This window comes from Podarcis gaigeae, assembly GCF_964106915.1.
Source record: "Podarcis gaigeae genome assembly, chromosome: 4".
Lineage (NCBI taxonomy): Eukaryota > Metazoa > Chordata > Lepidosauria > Squamata > Lacertidae > Podarcis > Podarcis gaigeae.
This window is the reverse complement of record NC_139677.1, coordinates 97,935,114-97,956,730: the sequence shown is the minus strand read 5'-3', so window position 1 is coordinate 97,956,730 and position 21,617 is coordinate 97,935,114. Positions and strand designations below refer to the sequence as shown.

At 46.9% G+C, this 21,617-nt stretch overlaps 2 protein-coding genes across 3 annotated transcripts; both read right to left on the bottom strand.

Moving 5' to 3' along the window:
- Window positions 1–8,039: 8,039 nt before the first annotated feature.
- Window positions 8,040–13,636, bottom strand: KCTD14 (potassium channel tetramerization domain containing 14). Of its 2 annotated transcripts, none has more exons than XM_083737412.1 (2): window positions 13,147–13,636; window positions 8,040–10,093 (listed from the first exon to the last, which is right to left on the bottom strand). In XM_083737412.1, exons 1-2 carry the CDS (start codon window positions 13,204–13,206, stop codon window positions 9,419–9,421), a joined length of 735 nt encoding a protein of 244 aa, XP_083593538.1. In that variant the 5' UTR covers window positions 13,207–13,636; the 3' UTR covers window positions 8,040–9,418. The 2 variants fall into 2 exon arrangements, with proteins under 2 accessions (XP_083593538.1, XP_083593539.1); XM_083737413.1 differs by having other exon boundaries at window positions 8,040–10,090.
- Window positions 13,637–17,994: 4,358 nt separating this feature from the next.
- Window positions 17,995–20,631, bottom strand: LOC310843801 (thyroid hormone-inducible hepatic protein-like). The gene has a single exon (XM_083737558.1). It carries the CDS (start codon window positions 20,457–20,459, stop codon window positions 20,070–20,072), a length of 390 nt encoding a protein of 129 aa, XP_083593684.1. The 5' UTR covers window positions 20,460–20,631; the 3' UTR covers window positions 17,995–20,069.
- Window positions 20,632–21,617: the final 986 nt, after the last annotated feature.

Genomic DNA, 21,617 nt, shown 5'->3' with positions numbered 1-21,617 from the left:
TAAGTCAAAGAGATGAGGTTCTTAAGCCTTCCGCTCTTCTACTTCGGGCTTCCAATCGCAGCCATCAGACTCCTCCGCGAAGAGGGGAGGAAGTAAATGGGGAATATTCTTATATATCCATGTTAACAATTCGAGAAAAGCCGGAGAAGGCTTGAAAGCTCGCAGGGGCCGTTGCACCAAGGAAAGACGTGAACGTCCCAATTAATCTGCCTCTGCCCACACCTTTTAAGGCGAAGGGCATGATTATTGGAAAATCATTTGCAAAGAAACCTTCAGTTGCTTAACTGTTTCAGGCAGCGCTCTAAGCTCCTTCTGGATGCCTGGCTATTTGGTTTTTGTATATGCTTAGTGGCTCCTATTTAACAGCCACCACTCTTGCCCCGCAAGGGATTTAATGCATGCGATGAGGACCCGGAAGTCTCTATAAACGAAATGTCACTTAAGACTGTAGCCCCTTGTTGGGCAAATAGACTGTAGGCTCGGAAGCCGCAAAAAGGGGCGGGGCGGACGGAGAGGGGCGGGGCCAGCCTTTCCTGAAATACTGTACTGCCTTATGCGTGGGTAGAAATGGAGGTGGTTGTGATGTAAGGGCGCTCTGCACATCCTCAAAGGCACTGATTTATTTGCTTGCTTGCTTTTAGATCCTGCTACTTAAGGGATCAAATTTTTAAAGGGAGACAGAAATAAGAACGGCCCCTGCCTAATAATAATATTATCAGAACGGCCCCGCCTAATAATAATAATAATAATAATTTTATTATTTATACCCCGCCCATCTGGCTGGGTTTCCCTTCATCAAGTCAGTGGCCCACCTAGACCTGTTCTCACGGTGGCCCAACTAGAGGCCTAAAAGCAGGACCTGAGTGGAGGGAGAACATTAACAAATTACTTTTATAAAATAGGGAAAAAATGCTGTTATAAATGCCAGCATGTTTTGGTAAAGGCATTCTTCAGCAACACAAGTCAGCTGTTTTTTTCCCCTTCAGGAAAAAAATCTCTCCAGGGCTTCTGATAACAGCATTTTACTATTTTAGAAAACTTTTTTTCAGTCCCATTTTGAGGTTTTGCCTCTATATTTGATTTTAGTTTCCTAGCATGTGGTGCTTTCTAGCCCAGCCCCCCAATTTAGAGTGACACTTAAGGTCAGGGTGTTAGGATTTGAATCCAGCACCTGAAAAGACTTAAATTAGAATAAAGAGTTAAACTAAAGTGAGTGAATACTAGACTGTATCACTTTCCCTGACTTTTCACCTGTGAAAAACCTAATCCTCTAGTGTCAAGGGAAAAAATACAGAAACATATCTGCAAAGGTATTGCATCTGCAAGGGAAGCTCAGCTCAGGAGCCCCAGGTCTCCAACAAAGGAAAACACGGAAAGTGTCAATACCAAATGCAGCAGTGCACTGATAAATGTATCTATATACTGGCTCAATGTTATTCTATGGGAAAACTTTAGAAATTCATAAGAAATCATCAATCTTCTCAGTTCCAATGGCATTAGGACCCAGGGAAGTGAGATATAAGGGGCAAAAGGCAAGGAAAAGGTAAAGGACCCCTGGACGGTTAAGTCCAGTCAAAGGCAACTATGGGGTTGCGGCGCTCATCTCACTTTCAGGCTAAGAGAGCCGGCGTTTGTCCACAGACAGCTTTCCAGGTCATGTGGCCAGCATGACTAAACCGCTTCTGGCACAACGGGACACCGTGATAGAAGCCAGAGGGCACGGAACTGCCATTTACCTTCCACTGGCGTGCTTTCGAACTGGTAGGTTGGCAGGAGCTGGGACAGAGCAACAGGAGCTCACTCCGTCATGGGGATTTGAACCACCAACCTTACAATTGGCAAGCCCAAGAGGCTCAGTGGTTTAGACCACAGCGCCACTGTATCCCTGATATAAGGGGAGGGGCTACTGAGCCCATCATAATCCCATAGATGTACAGTCAAGTTTGCAGGACCCTCCCAAGGAGTCATGTCTAGTGATATCCTGCCCCAAGAGTGTCAGACAGATAACCATCTCAATCACAACGCCTACCCACCCCACAGTGGGACGAAGTCCGGACAAGACAAGACTTGACTCAGGGACCAGGGAACTTTAAATACTTTCCTTTGTACTGTCATGGAGTAAGTGTGAAATACTATATTTGAGTGACGGGGTATGCCTGGCTCTCAGGTTCTGCCTGAGACCACACCTTTTCTGTGACATATCTAGGTAAAAAGGTAAAGGACGCCTGCACAGGATTGCAGCATTCATCTCGCTTTCAGGCCGAGGGAGCCGGCGTTTGTCCACAAACAGCTTTCCGGTTTGTGCAGTCAGCATGACTAAACCACTTCTGGTGCAACGAGACACCATGATGGAAACCAGAGTGCACGGAAACGGCGTTTACCTTCCTGCTGCAGTGGTACCTATTTATCTACTTGCACTGGCGTGCTTTCAAACTGCTAGGTTGGCAGGAGCTGGGACAGAGCAACAGGAGCTCACCCCGTCGCGGGAATTCAAACCACCGATTTTCTCACCCCGCTGCAGGGATTCAAACCCTCAACCTTCCGATCAGCAAGCCCACAAGGCTCAGTGATTTAGACCACAGCACCACCCATGTCCTCCCTGTGACATATATGATGTCTCGATGATGTATTATGGGAAACTTTGGGAAACTTTAAAATACTGATGTAACCATTGTTCAGGGTTTCTGGCTGCTACGTCTCTGTGTTAGTGGGAAATCTTGTTGTAACAATAAAGATCAGGCCTACTGGCTGCTGTTTTGCTTCTATCTCCTGGCTGAAGTCTCTTGCTTGTGACCCTCAAGCTGAAGAAGAAGAAGAAGAAGAAGAAGAAGAAGAAGAAGAAGAAGAAGAAGAAGAGGAGGACGACGACTTTGGATTTGATATCCCGCCTTTCACTCCCTTTTAAGGAGTCTCAAAGCGGCTAACATTCTCCTTTCCCTTCCTCCCCCACAACAAACACTCTGTGAGGTGAGTGGGGCTGAGAGACTTCAAAGAAGTGTGACTGGCCCAAGGTCACCCAGCAGCTGCATGTGGAGGAGCGGAGACGCGAACCCGGTCCCCCAGATTACAAGTCTAACGCTCTTAACCACTACACCATACCAATGTTAGGCAACTGTGGGGTGCTCAAAGGACTCCCTGTTACAGTACTTCACATAAAAAGGACCCCACATGCAGAAAACAAGGGTATGGCAGAGGGAAATTGAGAACAGACATCTATCTCCCTGATGTGGTAGTCTTCTACTTGCAGAAAGTTGTGTGTGTTTTTAAAATGTGTTGAAGGACTGAAAAACGCACCTCCACCTGTCTGCAATGATAAACTCTGTCTTCTTCTACTATCCCATAATTCTCTATAACTTGCAGAGTGGCTCAAACTTGGACCCAAATTAAATGTGACACCAGGTGATCAGGAACAGATCTTGCTCGGTGTCCAGCACAGAAGGCTTCACATTTAATTAGAGCTATTTGTTTTCGATGTTGTATGTCATGCCAATAAAGGTTTTACGATACGAATTAGAGCTATTGGTTGTAACCAGCACTGTGCAAGAGGAATTACACAATCATGCAATGGGACTTCACCTTCCTCTCGTCTCTCTGCCCTCCCCCAGGTTTTGAGGATACATTGGGGGGGGGGGAGCTGCAGAGAAAAGGAGGGGCCCGTTTCGTTGCACAAGTATAAGTCTGTTGTGCAAACAGAACAGCAAACACGTATTCCTGGTAGGGGAGGGCCTTGGGCAAATTGTCAACCGTGAACCCAGAAGAAATTGTCATGCAGATAAGTATGAACTGTGGCCATTATGAATTTAATAGTGGTCATTCTCACACACACACACACGTGCAAAAAAAATTATGCCAGGTTATTTATTTATTTGCACTTATATACCACTTAATATTCCAAAAATCTCAGTTGCGGCGGTAACATAGACATCCAAGCACCAGTGAATTCAATCCACAAGTGATAGCATGGAACCTCTTGATGTGTTGTAAACTGCACGACTTCACGTTGCAATCTCCGTTGCAAGTTCCTCCATACAAGAATAGCCACCTTAAGGACAGTTACGAAGTTTCCTGGGAAGTCATAAAAATGCTCCCCGCACTGCTTTTTCAATATTCGTGTCTTTGCTCGTCTCTGAGCCTGACAGATAATATTGCATCCTAACCCATATTCAAGTTTCAAAAGCTCCTAGACACCTGATTCCACCCTCTCACCTGCTAGATATATTGTTGTCCTTATGTGTTCTATTCTGCAGTATTTATGCTCTTACAGCTGTAGAAACCTGCATGCTGCTGAGTCTTTGCATAGACATTTATGTAAAGCACTCCCCGCTGGCCACCCAGGAATTCTGGGAACTTTAACTAAAGGGTGCTGGGAATCGTAGCTTTGTGAGGGTCAAACTACAGTTTCCAGGCATCTTTGGGAGAACGAAACACTCTTTAAATGCACTGTGCATACACAGCCTTTTGCAGAACAAATAAATGCCAGTTAAGCGAAACAGACATGCAGTGCTATGACGGAAGACAGCACTCGAGTTTAAAAGTAAACATGAAGTAATCCAACGCATGTGATTTGTTCAAATATCCCTAAAGAACAAGGATACTAAATCGAGAAGCTGCCTTGAATCTCAATAATGAATACAAAGGGTGTTCATGAGGGCTAATATAGCAGAAGTGCTGGTGGCAGATGGGGGGGGGGGTGATGTTCGTAGACCACAAAGAGAATTTCCAAACTATTGCTATTTTGGGGTAGGGTTCAGTCACATACTGGCAGCTGCCCCACCACCCATCAAGTAAAACAATAGGAATACTTAACTAACTAACTAATATTTGATATATCTTATATTAGTTAGTTAGTTAAGTATTCCTATTGTTTTACTTGATGGGTGGTGGGGCAGCTGCCAGTATGTGACTGAACCCTACCCCAAAATATCATCTGTCTGACAACAAATGTTGGAAATGTGGAGAGGCGGAAGGGACATTCTTTCATCTCTGGTGGACCTGCCCGAAAGTGAAGGCCTTCTGGGAAATGATCCATAATGAACTAAAAAAGGTATTGAGATTTACCTTACCTAAGAAACCAGAGGCCTTCCTTCTGGGCATGGTGGACCAGAGAGTGCTTAAGAAGGACAGAACCTTTTTCATGTACGCTACCACAGCAGCAAGGATTCTGATCGCAAAATATTGGAAGACACAAGATTTACCCACGCTGGAGGAATGGCAATCGCAGTTGATGGACTATATGGAATTGGCTGAAATGACTGGCAGAATTCGAGACGTGGGAGAAGAAACAATTGAGGAGGACTGGGAAAAGTTTAAGGACTATTTGAAAAAACACTATAAGCTGTATGAATGTTAAAAAATGCACCTTTCAGGAAACTCTAGCTTCAGCAAATGTAAGTTAATGAAATGAAAATTAAGACACAAGAATTTAGAGGTAAAATAATGAAACAACTTTATTGTGTTTAATACAAAGCATATAAGAATTGGGTTACAGTAAAATTGAAATTAGGGAACATGATAAAATGGAAGTTACAATAAGTTTTGAAATAAGTTAACAAATTGCTGATGCTTTATAAGACAGGGAACGCAGGGTTCGGAGGATGTGGGGAAGTCCTTTAGATTGGATGGAAAAAGAATATGGAAATTTGTTATTTTTCTATTCTATTTTCTTATAACCACTCTTTATTCTTTTTTCTGTATTTCTAAAAAGCAATAAAAAATATTTAAAAAAACAAACTAACTAACTAATATTTGTTTTCCTTCCCCCTGCCCCACCAACAATTTTATGCCATTGGTTCTGGGTTTCGCTAGTGGGGCCACTAGTGAAAGTGATGGTTGGGTCAGGCAACCAGAAAGAAGTGCTATTCACACAATCACTCACTCTTCGGAACTCATTGCCACAAGAGTCATCCACTAGCTGGGAGAAACCAGAAGATGGAAATACGTTCTCAGTTCCTAATTTGACATTCTTCAAAAGCATGTTTACCAAGAGGGATGTGTTTCTTGCCTACTGAGTTTGCATATGATTACAGCTTTATTACCTTATTTAATCCAGAGGTGCAGGTGCAGCCAATATGAGGGCTCTGTAGAGCTCTCCAGTCTTGAAATAAATGTTCAGACTGCCCCTAAAGAATACATTCCTCAAACAACCAGAAAGCTGTTCCTCTGTGTCAGGTGCTATATGCTGATGTAAAGGTAAAGGGACCCCTGACCATTAGGTCCAGTCACGGACGACTCTGGGGTTGCGGCGCTCATCTCGCTTATTGGCCGAGGGAGCCAGCGTACAGCTTCTGGGTCATGTGGCCAGCATGACTAAGCCGCTTCTGGCGAACCAGAGCAGCGCACGGAAATGCCGTTTACCTTCCCGCTGGAGCGGTACCTATTTATCTACTTGTACTTTGACGTGCTTTCGAACTGCTAGGTGGGCAAGGAGCAGGGACCGAGCAACAGGAACTCACCCCCTCGCGGGGATTCGAACTGCCGACCTTCTGATCGGCAAGCCCTAGGCCAGGGGTCGGCAACCTGCGGCTCCGGAGCCGCATGCGGCTCTTTAACGCCTTTGCCGCGGCTCCGGGGTGGAGGCGAGGGGAGGAGGCGCATTTTCCTTTGTTCCCGCCCCAAGCCTCGCGCGCCCGACGGGAGCTCCTGCCGGGCGCGCAAGGCTTGCAGACACTCGCCCGAAGCACGGGGAGCCCTCCGGAGGGCTCCCTGTGCTTTGGGCGGCAGGCTGCCGCCCCAAGCCTCGCGCGCCCGACGGGAGCTCCTGCCAGGCACGCAAGGCTTGCAGACACTCGCCCGAAGCACGGGGAGCCCTCCGGAGGGCTCCCTGTGCTTCGGGCGGCAGGTTGCCGCCCCAAGCCTCGCGCGCCCGACGGGAGCTCCTGCCGGGCGCGCAAGGCTTGCAGACACTCGCCCGAAGCACGGGGAGCCCTCCGGAGGGCTCCCTGTGCTTCGGGCGGCAGGCTGCCGCCCCAAGCCTCGCGCGCCCGACGGGAGCTCCTGCCAGGCGCGCAAGGCTTGCAGACACTCGCCCGAAGCACGGGGAGCCCTCCGGAGGGCTCCCTGTGCTTCGGGCGGCAGGTTGCCGCCCCAAGCCTCGCGCGCCCGACGGGAGCTCCTGCCGGGCGCGCAAGGCTTGCAGACACTCGCCCGAAGCACGGGGAGCCCTCCGGAGGGCTCCGCGTGCTTCGGGCGGCAGGCTGCCGCCCCAAGCCTCGCGCGCCCGATGGGAGCTCCTGCCGGGCGCGCAAGGCTTGCAGACACTCGCCCGAAGCACGGGGAGCCCTCCGGAGGGCTCCCTGTGCTTCGGGCAACAGGCTGCCGCCCCAAGCCTCGCGCGCCCGACGGGAGCTCCTGCCGGGCGCGCAAGGCTTGCAGACACTCGCCCGAAGCACGGGGAGCCCTCCGGAGGGCTCCCTGTGCTTCGGGCAACAGGCTGCCGCCCCAACAGGCAGCCGCTGGCTGATTTGCTGCTATTGCTTTGCAATTTGCAGCTACTGTTTTGAAGGGGAGTGAAGAACACACACTCAAAAAAAGGTAACTTGTTAATATAACGTTTATTTCTATGAGGAGGAGTAATTCTGAGGGGTCAAACAAAAAATAATTAAAAAGTGTCAAAAAAGTTATTTTTATAATGACGAGGATAACATTGGGCTAAGAAACAATGTATGCAGTGTTATATTTGTTTTAAATGTCGCAATGGTTTTGCGGCTCCCAGTTGTTGTTTTTTCTTCGGAAACGGGTCCAAGTGGCTCTTTTTGTCTTAAAGGTTGCAGACCCCTGCCCTAGGCTCTGTGGTATGCTGATGTACACAGTCACAAAGTCTATTTGCGCACCATGCGCTCTTGTCCTCTCCCTGGTACAATACAGCCAAAGAGCTGGGAGTCTATCAGCTCTGAGCCCCACAAAAAAATAACCTTCGGACCACGGCACACCATAAATCAAGACCACGGGCAATCTGTCCCCTGGGAACTGTAGTAAAGGCAACTCCCCATGTACACATGTTCAATATGTGTGTGACCGCACAAATACACATTGCAGGGGGTGGCAGAACAGGGTGTTTGCAGACTTTTTCAATGGTGCTTCAAATACAGTCAAACCTTGGTTCCCAAACGGCTTAGTTGCCGAACAAATCGGCTCCCGAACGCTGCAAACCCGGAAGTAAGCGTTCCAGTTTGTGAATGTTTTTCAGAAGCCAAACGTCCAACACAGCTTCTTCTTGATTGCAGGAAGCCCCTGCAGCCAATCGGAAGCCGTGCCTTGGTTTTCGAACCGTTTCGGGAGTTGAAAGGCCTCCTGGAATGGATTAAATTTGAGAACCAAGGATTAAGTTCGAGAACCAAGGTATATGCCATTTCAGTGCGTGTAAACTGGGAGTTGCCTGTATTTTCCTTGCAACATTAGAAATCCAGGTGGAAATTGCAGGAGAAGCAGGTGAGATAGATATAGCCAAGATGCATGCCTCTGAATCAGGACAAATTAACTCCAGTCGGGAACGGGGAAATCCACCCTTGCGCCAAATGTGTTGGGGATTTGTCGGGCTGCCAACAGGAGAAAAGCTCTCAGGCCATTCCAGCAGGCAATATTATCAGCAGCTGAGGTCCACTTACTTTGAAGCACCAAAACATTGGATATAAGAACATAGGAATCTGCCTTATGCCAAATCAGACCACTAGCCCCTCTAGCTCAATATTTGTCTACACTGACTGGAGTTTTTGTGGAGTTTCAGACAGGGGAAATCCCCAGTCTTGCCCAGAGATGCCACCGAGGACTGGATTTTGCAGGTGAGGCGTGGGACCTACCACTGAGCTATAATAACAACAATGATAATAATAATAAATTTATTATTTATACCCCAGCCATCTGGCTGGGTTTCCCCAGCCACTCTGGGCAGCTCCTAACAGAATACAGTGGTACCTCAGGGGTTCAGTACTTAATTCATTCCGGAGGTCCGTTCTTAACTTGAAACTGTTCTTAACCTGAAGCACCACTTTAGCTAATGGGGCCTCCTGCTGCTGCCATGCCGCCAGAGCACGATTTCTATTCTCATTCTGAAGCAAAGTTCTTAACCTGAAGCACTATTTCTGGGTTAGCGGAGTCTGTAACCTGAAGCGTATGTAACCTGAGGTACCACTGTATTAAAAACATGATGAAAGGTCAAACATTAAAAAGTTCCCTAAACAGAGCTGCCTTCAGATGTCTTCTAAAAGTCAGGTAGTTGTTTATTTCCTTGACATCTGATGGGAGGGCGGTTCCACAGGACGGGCGCCACCACCGAGAAGGCCCTCTTCCTGGTTCCCTGTAAGCTCACTTCTCGCAGTGAGGGAACCGCCAGAAGGCCCTCAGAGCTGGGCCTCAGTGGACGATGGGGGTCGAGAGGCTCCTTCAGGTATACTGGGCCGAGGCCCTTCCCGCTGGCTTTCCGCTACCACCAAGTGAAGAGAAATTTGTAGAAGTAGTCATTGGATTTGAAACGGAAGCCCTTTTCTGGAACGTAGCCCTGGAGAGAGATCTTGTACCCTTTGGCCTCCACATCAATCTTGATGCAGTCGAGGAGGTCAGAAATGCCGGGAGAGGCTTTCCAGGGTCCAAACTTGACCACCGATTTCTTGTAGGAGTCCAAGCCGTTGAGGGTGTCATGGCACTTGACGACATCCTCGTCCGTCTTCATCACGCACACCATGACGCTGGACTGCCGGGCCGCCACCGCTTCTGCCCTCGCGATGCGGATCATCAGCTCGATGTTCTCGTTGTAGCTGGGCACGCGGGCGAGGAACTGTTTCCTGGCCACCAGCTCCCCAAAGATCTGGGGAGAGTCCTCCAGCTGCTTGACCAAAGGCTCGATGTCGTAAAAGAGGGCTTCCTTGTACACCTCCTGGACGCAGTTCGTGGGCACCTGGTTGCTGCGCAGGTATTCCAAGACGTACCTGAAGTAAGTCCCGGGCCGGTCTATGAAATATCTTCCCTCGGGGTCCGTGCGGGGCTTGGTCTGCCCACTGGCAAACATCTCAGCCAGCTTGGAACCAGGGTGCTTCTTCAAGGTGCTTAGGGTGGTGGTGAATATCTCCCCGCCAACATTGAGCTCTATGATTTGAGACTGCTGGAAACAAAGAAAAGGAAACAAGGTGATATCCAGGGAAGGAAGGATGGATCTATCCAATCTGATTTCTCACTGTTTATCATTTTTCCAATCTTTAAGTTCACTAACACAGGCTTTTGGCCCTTATTTTGGAGGGTAACCAAGTAGGCTTTTGCAAACCCTCCAACATTTCTCCGATGAAAATAGGGATGTCCTATTCCATAATAATAATAATTTTATTATTTATCCTCCTCCCCCTTTCTTTCCCCAGGGCTACAACAGTTTAACAAGAAGGTACAGCAACTCGGGCTGTCAGTGGAACTTTTGCGATCAATGTCCCTACCATCTGCAAAGGCTGTAATAAAAACTAGGTTGTGGGATATTGAACACTAAGAACTAACAGTAGCAGCAGAGAAAACATGTTCCCCTCTTTATTTTCAACTTTCTTGGGCACATGAAACTCACCTCAATTACCTTGAATTTCTGCTTAACCCTCAAGAAAGAAGGGCATTTTCACTGGCCAGATTTAATTCAAATCCATCCAACCTCCTTTTGGGAAGGTTCTCAGGCAGGGTGGAAGGAGAAAGAACTTGCCCATGTGAAGACCACCTGGTGGAAACCCTTACACGTATGGTTCTCAATTGTAAACTATATGCTGATCTCCGTCAGCAATTTCTAGATCAACTCTGTATCCCCAAATGGAAACCAGAGTCAGAGGTCATACCTTTTCTATTACTGGGGATTTATCAGGAGCTCACCAAGTTAGTGGCTAAATATCTCTATTTGGTTTTTTGTCGTCGAAATACACTGCAGACGTCTGATCTCCCTGGAGACCTAGAAATGTGACGATAGACTGCTCTGCCTCCTTTCTTTTAGGAAATGTTTTGTGCCACTGGGGAAGTGGTAATTCTGTATTGATTTGTTTTGTTTTGGATGTTGTATGTGATGCCAATAAAAGGTTTTACGAATATGAATTTATACTCCACTGGCATTGCCCCGGCTACTCTGGGCAGCTTCCAACACATATACAAACATAATAAAACATTAAGCATTAAAAAAAACTGCCTTCAGATGCCTTCTAAAGGTTGTATAGTTACTTATCTCCTTGGCTCAGGGGTCGCATGACTCTATAGCCTCCAACGTTTCTCCGATGAAAATAGGGACGTCCTAAGGAAATGCGGGACATTCTGGGATCAAATCAGAAACCAGGACAGCTTCTGTAAATCCAGGACTGTCCCTGGAAAACAGGGACACTTGGAGGGTTTGCTTTTGGTAGGGTGGACCTGTCTTTTTCTAAATATTTATGGATGAGCATTTTGCGTTCTTGGGTTGTTGTTGTTTTTAATAATATCTTATTAATAAACAAAATAAATCAAGGATGAAGAGCATGACGTAATATTGTTGCAGGTTGAAAGCATTAACATTGAAACGTTCGAAAGCATTTTAAAGAAATACTGTATTCATTTCCCCATAAACCTGTTAGGCTGGTTAATAGGTATATTTTTGTAATAATGTTAGCTTAATCATAGTTACTATGAAGCCAAGGTTCCTGCTTTATTCATGTTCTTATACTTGCTTTTTATGGTTGGTTTGTTTTTTGCTATTTCTGTTCTTACATTGCTACTCGCTTTGAGACACTTTCATGTGAAAAGCAATGAATAAATACAATATAATAATGGCAGAACAAGGACTCATGCAGACTTCCATTTGTGCCACAATTGTTTGTCCCGCCGCTTTCCCTGAGAAAATCCTCTGCTGAATGGGAACAAACGTATATCCGTGGAAACACCCATTGATATTTGTTCCGATTCAGTGGTAAACAGAGGGTTTTCCCAGGAAAAGCGTCAGGACAAAAAAAAACCCCACCCTCTCGTACCTGAGCTTGGAGGTTCCAAACCTGAGCCTGGAAATCATGGCATAAACAGAAATCTGTTTATAAATGAAATAAATGAATAAAACAGAACCAGATGAGCCCTGAGACACATCATTGTCGCATTGAGGGCTCACCCATTTACCCCTGCTCTGCATTTCTAGATGCAGGAAAACCCACTTTTTATCGCTGAACAGCAGATTGTTTTTTCCTCAGATTCAGTGGGAAACTGTGGGTTTCCCCAGGGAAAGCACCAGAACAAATGGGGAGGAAACACTCCGAGAAAGCTCTGGAAAGCCCATACCTGTAGAGCAAAGGTTGGTGTGGATGATGGTCTCTGACAGGACCGGATTTAGCTTTGATGAGGCCCTCAGCTCCTGAAGGTAATGGGGACCTTCATATGTCCAGCTGTCCTTTGCCCACAACAAATTGCCACTGTTTTTTGTGTTGAATATATGCTATATTGTAATTTATGGACCTAATAGGTATCTCAAGCCATTTGCACATGTTGCCATGCAATCAGTCCATGCAGAATGGAGGCACCCTATATATAGAAATGAGCGAAACAGTGATATTTTAGGGAGCAGGCGAGCAGACGGGGCTTGCATCAGGGACGTCCAACTCCCAATAGTCTGTGATCTACTCACAGTATAGAAAAACTGGCAGTGGTCTACCCATTGTCGTGAAAAGACTGGCAGCAGTGATCGACCCAAAGTTGTGGAGCTTTTTTTAGGAAGCCAGAGTTGGTTATTTTGTAAGGAGATCGCTGAGGGGCCAGAGATCAACCAGGATCTACCAGGAACACCCCGTGATCTACCAGCAGATTGCAATCTACCTGTTGGACATGCCTGTCTTACATCATAGGAGCCTGCACAACACAAAACACTGTTGCTGTATGTAGGTTATTTTTTATTTGTTTTTTCATCTTATATTTTGGAAATGTAGATCCAGGTTTTTTCCCCTTTAATTTTTTTTGGGGGGGGCCAAGAGAGGGGGGCCCTAAGCTATAGCTTGTTTAGCTTATACGTAAATCTGGCACTGGTCCCTGAGACCAGTATTGTTAACTGGTCACCAACTTACCTGCGCCTTTCTGTTACCTTGAGATGCTGGGAATTGAACCCACGACCTTCTGCAAAGCTCGGAGCTGCACAGCCCCTCCCCAGCTAGCTGTTCCAGGAAGTCCTGGGCCCCGGGATTCACTCACCGTTTGCAGGTTGCTCCCAATTTGTTTCCGAAGGGAATTCGATTCCGACGAAATGCTCATCTTTCCCCTTCAACTCACACCTGCAGGCTTCAGATCCGCAGGAAGGGTAGCCAGCCCAAAAAGACCCCAATGTGGTGCTGATTCTTCTCTCTTTCTCTCCCACTGCAGGTTCCCCCCTCGCAGCTGACTCCGGCACATCCGCCTGCCTGCCACTTGGCGGCCACAGCTCCCTGGAGAGCTTCCCAGGTGAGTTACAGGTGCAAAGCAGGTAACCCACAGGTGGAAATATTTTTCCCGGCCGGCCTGTCTTCTGGCAGCAAACTTTTGCTGAGCAGCCCAGAGAGAGAAGCACTGCCTACATATATTCCTCCCTGTGACACCTGCGTAATAAGCCCTGGCTAACACACCCAGCCGGGCAAACCAGACCCTCCCACTTTCTTCAGGTCTCACGTCCAGGTTAGTGTAGCCTGAAACACTCCCTTCTTGTGAACTGGTCACACCCTGCTCCCACAGCTTATCCTGAGCGACTGCTCTGTCTTTTAAAGGCACAGGAAGCTCATTCAGAGCTTAGCGGCTCTTTTGGGAGACCAGTCAATTGCCTGTTCTAGGCAGGGCTGCACTCTCTCTGAACCGGTTTGCAGCTCGGTTTGCAACTCCTAGACTCACCTTTGCCCCTTGAAGCGCAAGTGACTGCTGTGGCCAGGAATCATAGAGTTGGAAGGGACGCGAGAGTCATCTAGTCCAACCCTCTGCAATTTCAGGAATCTCAGCTAAAGTATCCGGCTTTGGTTAATATGGCGGGAAAGTGAGCATAGCTGTCAACTTTCCCCTTTTCTTGTGAGGAATCCTATTCGGAATAAGAGAATTTCCCTTAAAAAAAGGAAAATGTTGACAGCTATGAAAGTGAGGCACCGAAAAAGTCAGGAATGAATGAATGATTAACGGTGTTATAAGAATTTTAAGGTCTCAAGTGTAGAATAAATATTCGCATATGCGCACATATCTAAGGATATGAACCACATGTCTGAAATAGCACAGGAGAGCAATCCTGAAGCCATTTTGATTCTCCCAATGAGCTCAAATATTCCTCTGCAGTAAGGGAGGCAAATGGGGAAAGCCTTCCCTTTGTCTTTTTGCTTGCAAATCCTGTCTTAAGGGCGTATTTGTGTATGAATAGGGTGAGCCTGTGACCTGGACTCAGGAACCAAAGTATTAACCATCACCAAAGAATGGCCAGACTGCCCAGGTAATGCAATCAAGGGACCATTGTCAGGTATCCTGGCAGACAGGATTTCTGCTGTAGACCACCTCCTTCTGTGTTGTATGTATGATGTTTTGGGGAGTGGTCTTGGGCTACAGGGTGGGCAATTTCAAGAGCCTATATAAGGGCTTGCACACCATTGTTCAGGGTTCTCCCTCCTGCGTGTGGTGAGTGGGGACCCTGTTGCACAGTTCCTTGAATAAAGACCAAGCTTACTAGCCGCTTTGCTTCTCAATATACTCTGGTTGGCCTCTGTTGTTTTCTCCTACTGATAGGGAACCCACTTAAGAACTGTATATGGGCTCCGGAATACCCCATAAGGGAAAGGGAGCAGTTTTTCTTATAACAATGGGAAGCTGTATAAACATCCCACAAGCAAATCAAGATGAATGCCTGATGGATTCTCACTGTTGTAGACCCTCATTTATTGAACAACAAATGGGCAGATTTGAGGGTAAACCATACACAGCACGGGTCTGTCCTTGTGGCTCGTTGGAAGTTGAAACTGCTTCACATGTACTATTACGTTGTCGTCTTTATGAGGATATACGTTTGACTTTTATCACACCTGTTTTGCAAATGTCCAGGAAAGAATCGGAATACCATAGTTTAAAACTACTGCTAGAGGACAAGAATCCCAAGACTACATTAAATGTAGCTAAATTCTGTGCGTCTGCAATCAATCGCAGGAAGCAAGTGGTATCCCATAATGTTCAAACCCCTAAATGTTAATTACAGGGAACACGCTAACAATTAATTTTAATTTTTATATTTAAAGCCTTGTTATATTCATATTGTCCCTTGTATTTCTGATATTTTTTAATGATCTGTGATATTGTGTGTGTTGATGCTGGTCTGTGTCCGTATTAATAAAGTCATTCATTGAACAACAAACATTCAAGAAAGACTGGACACAGGTCGCATCATAACAATGTATTCAAAGCAGTATCGCACCACTTTAAACAAAAAATTCTCCCAAGAATCCTGGGAACTGTAGGTCGTTAAGGGCGCCGAGAGTTGCTATTCCCCTCACAGAGCTACAGTTCCCAGAGTTCTGTGGGGAAAGGGATTGGTCGTTGGACCACTCTGAGATTCGTAGTTCTATGAGGTCTCCCTAATAGGGTCTCAGCACCCTCAACAGACTACAGCTCCCAGGATTCCTTGTGCAAAGGCACGACTGTTTAAATTGGATCGATACTGCTTCAAATGTATACGGGTACCAATCATTTTGCGTATGTTCGATGGGGGGGCCATCATCTAACCACTGCGTCAGCTTTGTGTAAGGCCCACCCAGCGAGTTTCATGGTTGAGTGGGGATTTGAACCCTGGTCTCCGTGGTTCCCGTCCAACACTCTTTAACAGCTTACACCACACTGCTTTCATGTACAGTCATACCTCAGGTTTCATATGCTTCAGGTTTCATACGCTTCAGGTTGCAGGCTCCACTAACCCAGAAATATTACCTCAGGTTAAGAACTTTGCTTCAGGATGAGAACAGAAATCGTGCTCCGGCGGCGCGGCGGCAGCAGGAAGCCCCATTAGCTAAAGTGGTGCTTCAGGTTAAGAACAGTTTCAGGTTAAGAACAGACCTCCGGAACGAATTAAATACTTAACCTGAGGTACCACCGTACAGTCATACCTCGGATTACAGACGCTTCAGGTTACGTTTTTTTGGGTTACGGACTGCCGAAACCCGGAAGTACCGGTACGGGTTACTTCCAGGTTTCGGCGGCCGCGCATGCGCATAAGCGCTAAATCGCGCTTTGCACATGCACATAAGCGCTAAATCGCGCTTTGCGCATGCACAGAAGCATCAAATCGCAACCTACGCGTGCGCAGACGTGCCGCTGCGGGTTGCGAATGTGCATCCCACACGGATCACTTTCGCAACCCGAGCGTCCACTGTATATAAAAGTCCTATTGCTGTTTTTGGTTTGTGAATGCAAACATGGGCTTGGCTCCGATGATGACTGTGGCACATTCCTTTCCCTTGACTCTGGGACTGGGCATGGCGTGGCCATGATTTTTCCTTGTCCTACTGCAGTTCCACCCCAGGGTTCCAGGGGGTCTCCTTCCATTGTGGAAATGCCTCTTGATCGATGATGGAAAAATTATGGAAAACTGATTTAAAATTTACAGATTGTTCCCTATTGAAGGAGAATTACATGAAGTTGATGTACAGATGGTACACAACACCATTGCAGTTAGGGGAAATGTACAAAAGTAGTTCAAATATATGTTGGAAGTGTAAGGAAAAGGAGGGGACATTTTATCATATGTGGTGGGATTGTAAGGCAATTAAAAAATTTGGGAAATGATATACAACGAATTGAAGAAAATGTTCCATTTAACATTGGTTTAAAAACCTGAAGCATTTTTGTTAAGGATTGTTGGGAAAGATCTGCTAAAAAGCTGGAAAACATCTTCATGTATGCGACAACAGCGCGAGAGTCTTAATAGCAAAAGGATGGAAGACTGAAGAAACCCCAACTAAAGAATCATGGAAAGAAAAATTGATGGACTATGCAGAACTGGCAAAACTGACATATAAGGACAAGGATAACTATGACTTTAAAGATGAATGGGAACCCTTTACAAAGTATTTGAAGAAGCAACAAAGCGAACTGGACTCCTTGGCTGGCTTTGAATAAACAGTCACAAACTTCTTATTGATAATAATCAGCTAAATAGTTTGAGGATCTATACAACTGTGTAACATGCAAAAAACAGCATTCTTAGAGAAACCAAAGACTGGAACTGAGGGAAGCTGGGGGGGTGGGGGTGGGGTTGTGTGGGAGGGTGGGGGAGGGAGGAAAAATGGGGGGGGGAATAAGGATGATATGTTTTTGGATAATATGCTTTGTTTTAATTTTGAATTAGATTTTTTTAAAAAGAAATGCCTCTTGATCTGGTCCTCGCACGGTGAGCAAGATTTAGCCCTGCCCTGGCAAACAAAGCTGAGGGGGACCACCATGTTACACGTTGTAAGTACAGGTTATAGTAAGCCGGCAAACCAAGGACGAGCCCCACAAGGCTGGCAGCCTTGGCACACACCTCATTCCTCCCCTACATCAAACAGAGATTTTTTCCCAACTCTGCAAACTTGGCAGCCCTCCTGCCGCACCCTTAAGGCAGCGTTTCCCACGCATAACTTGACCTCTCCTCCAGCTGTTGCTCTTCATGTGTAAAATCATGGCATTCACCCCCCATAAGAGGAAGGGTGATGGCAACCAACTCTGAAGGCTTTAAAAAGACAAATTAGAAGGCTAGCAACAGCTAAGGTAAGGCAAAAGTAAAGGTAAAGGACCTCTGGACAGTTAAGTCCAGTCAAAGGCGACTATGGGATTGTGGCGCTCATCTCACTTTCAGGCAAAGGGATAACCATCTCAATCACAACGCCTACTCACCCCACAGTGGGACGAAGTCCGGACAAGACAAAGGAGTGTATCTGACTTGACTCAGGGACCAGGGAACTTTAAATACTTTCCTTTGTACTGTGATGGAGTAAGTGTGAAATACTATATTTGAGTGACAGGGGCATGCCTGGCTCTCAGGTGTGTAAATTAATGAAACAAAATGAGGCGCTATTCAGAATAAGTCTTTTTATTGACAGTGAGCCCATCCGCTCAAATTTCACTTACGTACAAAACAATAAAATAAAGTTTACCTTTACAGAAGTGGATTGCAAGTATTAGCCAGCAGAGACAATGCAATCAATAGGACGTGAGCCGATTTCAAAACACATAAACATCCTCTTTGAGTCATATAGGGCCATAGACATGTTTGGCATTTAGTTTACTTTGTAAGATTTATAAGCCACTCAATCATCAAACACTCTAAGCGGATTACAGAAAATATTAAATATGCATTAAAATAATTTAAGCTTCCCACCCATTTTTTATACCCTATCAATTCAGGTATCAGGAATTGAAATCGTCAAGTATTTTCTGCATCACAGAGCTCGTTGCACCAGAAAGTCCTATGGAAGAACGTACAGCAAGACATGTCCGCTTCATGAATTTGGACTCTGGGAGACAGTGCCAGAATAACCTGTGGAATTAATTGGAAAGTAATTCTGAATGCTTTCTCATCAGAATGCCCTACCACTGTATTGGACTACTGCAATGCGCTCTACGTGAGGCTACCTTTGAAGGTGACCCGGAAACCACAACTACCACAGAATGTGGCAGCTAAACTGGTGACTGGGTGTAGCTGCTATTACACCGGTCCTGAAAGATCTACGTTGGCTCCTAGTACATTTCCGAGCACAATTCAAAGTGTTGGTGCTGACCTTGAAAGCCCTAAACAGCCTCTGCCCAGTATACCCGAAGGAGTGACACCACCCCCATCGTCTAGCCTGGACACTGAGGTCCAGCTCTGAGGGCCTTCTGGTGGTTCCCTCACTGTGAGAAGTGAAGTTACAGGGAACCAGGCAGAGGGCCTTCTCGGTAGTGGCACCCGCCCTGTGGAATGCCCTCCCACCAGATGTCAAAGAGAAGAACAACTATCTGACTTTTAGAAGACATCTGAAGGCAACCCTGTTTAGGGAAGTTTTTAATGTTTGATCTTTCATCATGTTTTTAATATCCTGTTGGCTGCCGCCCAGAGTGGTATAAATGAGCAGTGTATGTATGTATGTATGTATGTATGTATGTATGTATGTATAAATAAATAATATTCAATCTCCTTTTATAAAACAGCAAATCTAAACAATGCTCTTTCTATACCCTTTGAACAATTTCCCTTGGAACTAACTGCACTTGGACTAATTGCAATTGCACTTGGAACTAATTAGGGTTGCCATACGCCCGGGAAAACCCCAGACATGTCCTCTTTTGGGGGGCCAACATGCCCATTCAGGTGGATTTTTACATTTAAAAGGAAATGTCTGGTTTGGCGGGGGTGGGGTTCAGACTCGGACTGCTCTGCATGCTGCAGCCGCTCCCAGAATGAGCTGGGGAAATAGGTATGCTGGCACAGTTTGGCTGTCCTTTTTTTGGCTCTTCAAAATATGGCAACCCTAAACTGGGCATTCAAACATTCTTGCACCTAGAAGCCCCAAGGGGAATCATGTAACCATCTAATCCAACCCCCTGCAATGTAGGAATCTCAACTAATGCCTCTATGAGAGGTGGTCATTCAAACTCTGCTTAAAAACCTCCAAGGAAGATAAAGGTAAAGCGACTCCTGACCGTTAGATCCAGTCGTGGCCGACTGGGGTTGTGGTGCTCATCTCGCTTTATTGGCCGAGGGAGCCAGCGTACAGCTTCCGGGTCATGTGGCCAGCATGACTAAGCAACCAGAGCAGCACACAGAAACACTGTTTACCTTCCTGCCACAGTGGTACCTATTTATCTACTTGCACTTTGACGTGCTTTCAAACTGCTAGTTTGGCAGGAGCAGGGACCGAGCAACGGGAGCTCACCCCGTAATGGGGATTTGAACCGCCGACCTTCTGATCGGCAAGTCCTAGGCTCTGTGGTTCAACCCACAGCGCCACCCGCGTCCCTCCAAGGAAGATAGGTTCACCTAAACAAAAATGTTTTAAGCAGGCACCAGAAAGGGTACCGCAAATCTGTCTTCCTGGTATCAGTAGACTGGGAATTCCCATTTGAGCAACGAAAGACATCTTACCTTTGCTCTTTGCACCATGCATTTCTCATCAGCTGAGATGAATTTCACCCTGGTTAATCTGCCCCATAATTTCATTGTATTTGGAAGTGACAGCATTGGCTCTCCCTGTCAGCTGTGCGAGGACACGATACAAGCTGGACACGTGGTAATAGAAATAGCCTTCAGGGTTCTGCCTCTCTTTCTCTTCCTGTTCTTTCAGACGGCTGGCAACATCAGGGTTCTGGTTATTGAGAGGCATCAGGCCACCTTCCACTACCAGCTTGATGGATTTCAGCAGCGTGTAATAATCATACAGATCTTTGCCTCCCGAGTCAGTCTCAGGCGTGTTGTCCTGCCATTCCAAGGGGACGCCCTGGAGAACGCTGGGGAACAGCACCGTTTGCTCCATCTTGCGGACCGCAGAGAAGTAATCTTCCATGGTTGTGAGAGGAGAGAGACTTCTTTGAGCCTAAAGCCTCGGGGGATCTCAGCTGAATTGCAAAGAGGACCGTTAGATGTGAGCGTTCCTTGCTTCCAGCTGGTGGCAATTTATGAGCAACCCTGGGTGGAAACCAGCAGTGGAACGTGTGATCAGGAAGAGGTCAATTGGAGCGGTGGACAACACCCCTGTGTCCCCAGCCAATCACATTTCTCCTCCTCTGGCATCTCATCAGTTGTCTCGTATGTGGTTAGCAATGTGACTTTATTTACAGGTTGGAATGAACCCAAATTAGAGGTGGACTGATTGACCCCAGTTGAAGCCAGGACTTGCTGATCAATAACTGACAAGTCATGATGTGCAGAGCGGAAAATGCCAAGCCAAATCAAGCAATGTTTATTCCCAGAGTTTCAGAATCATTGGAGGACAAAAAAAACAGGCTTGCAATAACTACATGGGGAGCCATTCCTACTCCTGAAGGCAGAGTGTGCTGGGCCCAGGGGTAACCCGTGAAACACGGTCCAGGACTGGTCCAGAATCTGAAGGTTCTGCTAGGAGTCAGTCCGACAGGGCCAAGGCAGGACATGAGGCAGGAAACCAGGCAAGGCCAGGTACAGGATCTCAGGCAGGATCTAGCATACAGTAATGTTGCTCCCGCAACCTAGGGCAGGGTCGGACAGCCTTTTATCTTTGTCGGGGTAGCGGCCGGTCCTGATCCTCCAGCAACTCACCTCCCTGTTTTGCCCAGAGGCAAGCACTCCTCCTGCGAGTACTCAGGTCTCTCCTTCTCTCAGACCTTAGTCTCTGCAGCTCAGGAGACGTCAGTGGGTTACTAGACCCAGAGGCCGCCTCAGCCTCCCCTGACCCAACAGGTAGTGGAGCAGCTGTAAGTGATGGCCCGGCTGGAGGCAACGAGGTCATCCCCACATCTGGAGCCAGGGCAGGCTCAGGCCCCTGACTCGGCCCAGCTGGTGTTTGTTGCAGGGGAACCTGGGCAGACTGGGACCAGGCCCCAGACTTGGTTCAGATGATGCCCGAGGCAAAGGATCCGGTGCAGACTGAGACTCTGAGTCTGAGCCCAAGTCCCAGGCCATCAAACAGAGAAGTCTTGGATGTTCTTAACCCAGGCACCCCCAAACTCGGCCCTCTAGATGTTTT